Source organism: Mauremys reevesii, linkage group 25 (genome assembly GCF_016161935.1).
Source record: "Mauremys reevesii isolate NIE-2019 linkage group 25, ASM1616193v1, whole genome shotgun sequence".
NCBI classification, from domain to species: domain Eukaryota; kingdom Metazoa; phylum Chordata; order Testudines; family Geoemydidae; genus Mauremys; species Mauremys reevesii.
The window spans coordinates 5028442-5030919 of NC_052647.1; the positions used below are offsets into that span (position 1 = coordinate 5028442).

General features: G+C 66.3%; 1 protein-coding gene across 1 annotated transcript; it reads right to left on the reverse strand.

The window, feature by feature from the left end:
• Positions 1-631: 631 nt before the first annotated feature.
• Positions 632-2214, reverse strand: LOC120391217 (spidroin-1-like). Its single transcript, XM_039514689.1, has 2 exons — positions 1461-2214; positions 632-831 (listed from the first exon to the last, which is right to left on the reverse strand). Exons 1-2 carry the CDS (start codon positions 2212-2214, stop codon positions 632-634), a joined length of 954 nt encoding a protein of 317 aa, XP_039370623.1.
• Between the last annotated feature and the right edge of the window lie 264 nt (positions 2215-2478).

Genomic DNA, 2478 nt, shown 5'->3' on the forward strand with positions numbered 1-2478 from the left:
TCCTTCTCGCCTGCCTTCCTCGCTCCCCCCCACTTCCAGCACCTCCTTCTTGCCTGCCTTCCTCGCTCCTCCCAATACCAGCACCTCCCTCTCGCCCGTCTCCCTCGCCCCCCCCACTTCCAGCACCTCCTTCTCGCCCCTCTCCCTCGCTCCCCCCACTTCCAGCACCTCCTTCTCGCCCGTCTCCCTCGCTCCCCACTTCCAGCACCTCCTTCTCGCCCATCTCCTCGCTACCCCCACTTCCAGCACCTCCTTCTCGCCCGTCTCCTCGCTGCCCCCACTTCCAGCACTTCCTTCTCGCCTGCCTCCCTCGCTCCCCACTTCCAGCACCTCCTTCTCACCGTCTCCCTCGCTCCCCTTCCAGCACCTCCTTCTCGCCCGTCTCCTCGCTCCCCCTTCCAGCACCTCCTTCTCGCCCGTCTCCCTCGCTCCCCTTCCAGCACCTCCTTCTCCCCCGTCTCCCTCGCTCCCCCCCACTTCCAGCACCTCCTTCTCGCCTGTCTCCTTCACTCCCCCCACTTCCAGCACCTCCTTCTCGCCCGTCTCCCTTGCTCCCGCCCACATCCAGCACCTCCTTCTCGCCCGTCTCCTCCCCCCACTTCCAGCACCTCCTTCTCGCCCGCCTCCCTCGCTACCCCACTTCCTGCACCTCCTTCTCGCCCGTCTCCTCGCTCCCCATTTCCAGCACCTCCTTCTCGCCCGTCTCCTCGCTCCCCACTTCCAGCACCTCCTTCTCGCCCGTCTCCTCGCTCCCCCATTTCCAGCACCTCCTTCTCGCCTGCCTCCTCGCTCCCCCCACTTCCAGCACCTCCTTCTCGCCCGTCTCCCTCGCTCCCCCCCCACTTCCAGCACCTCCTTCTCGCCTGCCTCCCTCGCTCCCCCCACTTCCAGCACCTCCTTCTCGCCTGTCTCCCTCGCTCCCCACTTCCAGCACCTCCTTCTCGCCTGTCTCCCTCGCTCCCCACTTCCAGCACCTCCTTCTCGCCCGTCTCCTCGCTCCCCACTTCCAGCACCTCCTTCTCGCCTGCCTCCCTCGCTCCCCACTTCCAGCACCGCCTTCTCGCCTGTCTCGGGCGCTCCCCCCACTTCCAGCACCTCCTTCTCGCCCGTCTCCCTCGCTCCCCCCCCACTTCCAGCACCTCCTTCTCGCCCGTCTCCCTCGCTCCCCCCCTTCCAGCACCTCCTTCTCGCCTGTCTCCCTCGCTCCCCCCGCACTTCCAGCACCTCCTTCTCTCCCGTCTCCCTCGCTCCCCCCCTTCCAGCACCTCCTTCTCGCCCATCTCCTCGCTCCCCCACTTCCAGCCCCTCCTTCTCGCCTGTCTCCCTCACTCCCCACTTCCAGCCCCTCCTTCTCGCCCGTCTCCTCACTCCCCACTTCCAGCACCTCCTTCTCGCCCGTCTCCTCGCCCCCTTCCAGCACCTCCTTCTCGCCCGTCTCCCTCGCTCCCCACTTCCAGCACCTCCTTCTCGCCCGTCTCCTCGCTCCCCCACTTCCAGCACCTCCTTCTCGCCTGTCTCCCTCGCTCCCACTTCCAGCACCTCCTTCTCGCCCGTCTCCTCGCTCCCCCCACTTCCAGCACCTCCTTCTCGCCCGTCTCCTCGCTCCCCACTTCCAGCACCTCCTTCTCGCCCGTCTCCTCGCTCCCCCCACTTCCAGCACCTCCTTCTCGCCTGCCTCCTCGCTCCCCACTTCCAGCACCTCCTTCTCGCCTGTCTCCTCGCTCCCCTTCCAGCACCTCCTTCTCGCCTGCCTCCTCGCTCCCCACTTCCAGCACCTCCTTCTCGCCTGTCTCCTCGCTCCCCCTTCCAGCACCTCCTTCTCGCCTGTCTCCTCGCTCCCACTTCCAGCACCTCCTTCTTGCCTGTCTCCTCGCTCCCCACTTCCAGCACCTCCTTCTCGCCCGTCTCCTCGCTCCCCACTTCCAGAACCTCCTTCTTGCCTGTCTCCCTCGCTCCCCACTTCCAGCACCTCCTTCTCGCCTGCCTCCCTCGCTCCCCCACTTCCTGCACCTCCTTCTCGCCCGTCTCCCTCGCTCCCCCTTCCAGCACCTCCTTCTCGCCTGTCTCGCTCCCACTTCCAGCACCTCCATCTCGCCCGTCGCCCTCGCTCCCCACTTCCAGCACCTCCTTCTCGCCCGTCTCCCTCGCTCCCCCCCCACTTCCAGCACCTCCTTCTCGCCCGTCTCCCTCATTCACTCTGTTCTCCCGCTCCATACGCACCCCTCTATCTCTGCATGCATCCTCCACTCCATCCCCCCTGCACCCCTCTCTCCCTCAGTGCACCTCTCTGCTCCATCCCTCCACCTCCCTCCACCCATCTCTCTCCTCCCCTCCATCCCTTCTGCCCTCTCCCCCATCCCCCGTGCACCCTTCCACTTCATCCTCTGTTCACCCCTCCACTCCATGCATCCACCATCCCTCCATGCACCCTCTGCTCCATCCCTCCAGCCATCTCCCATGCACCCCTCTGCTCCATCC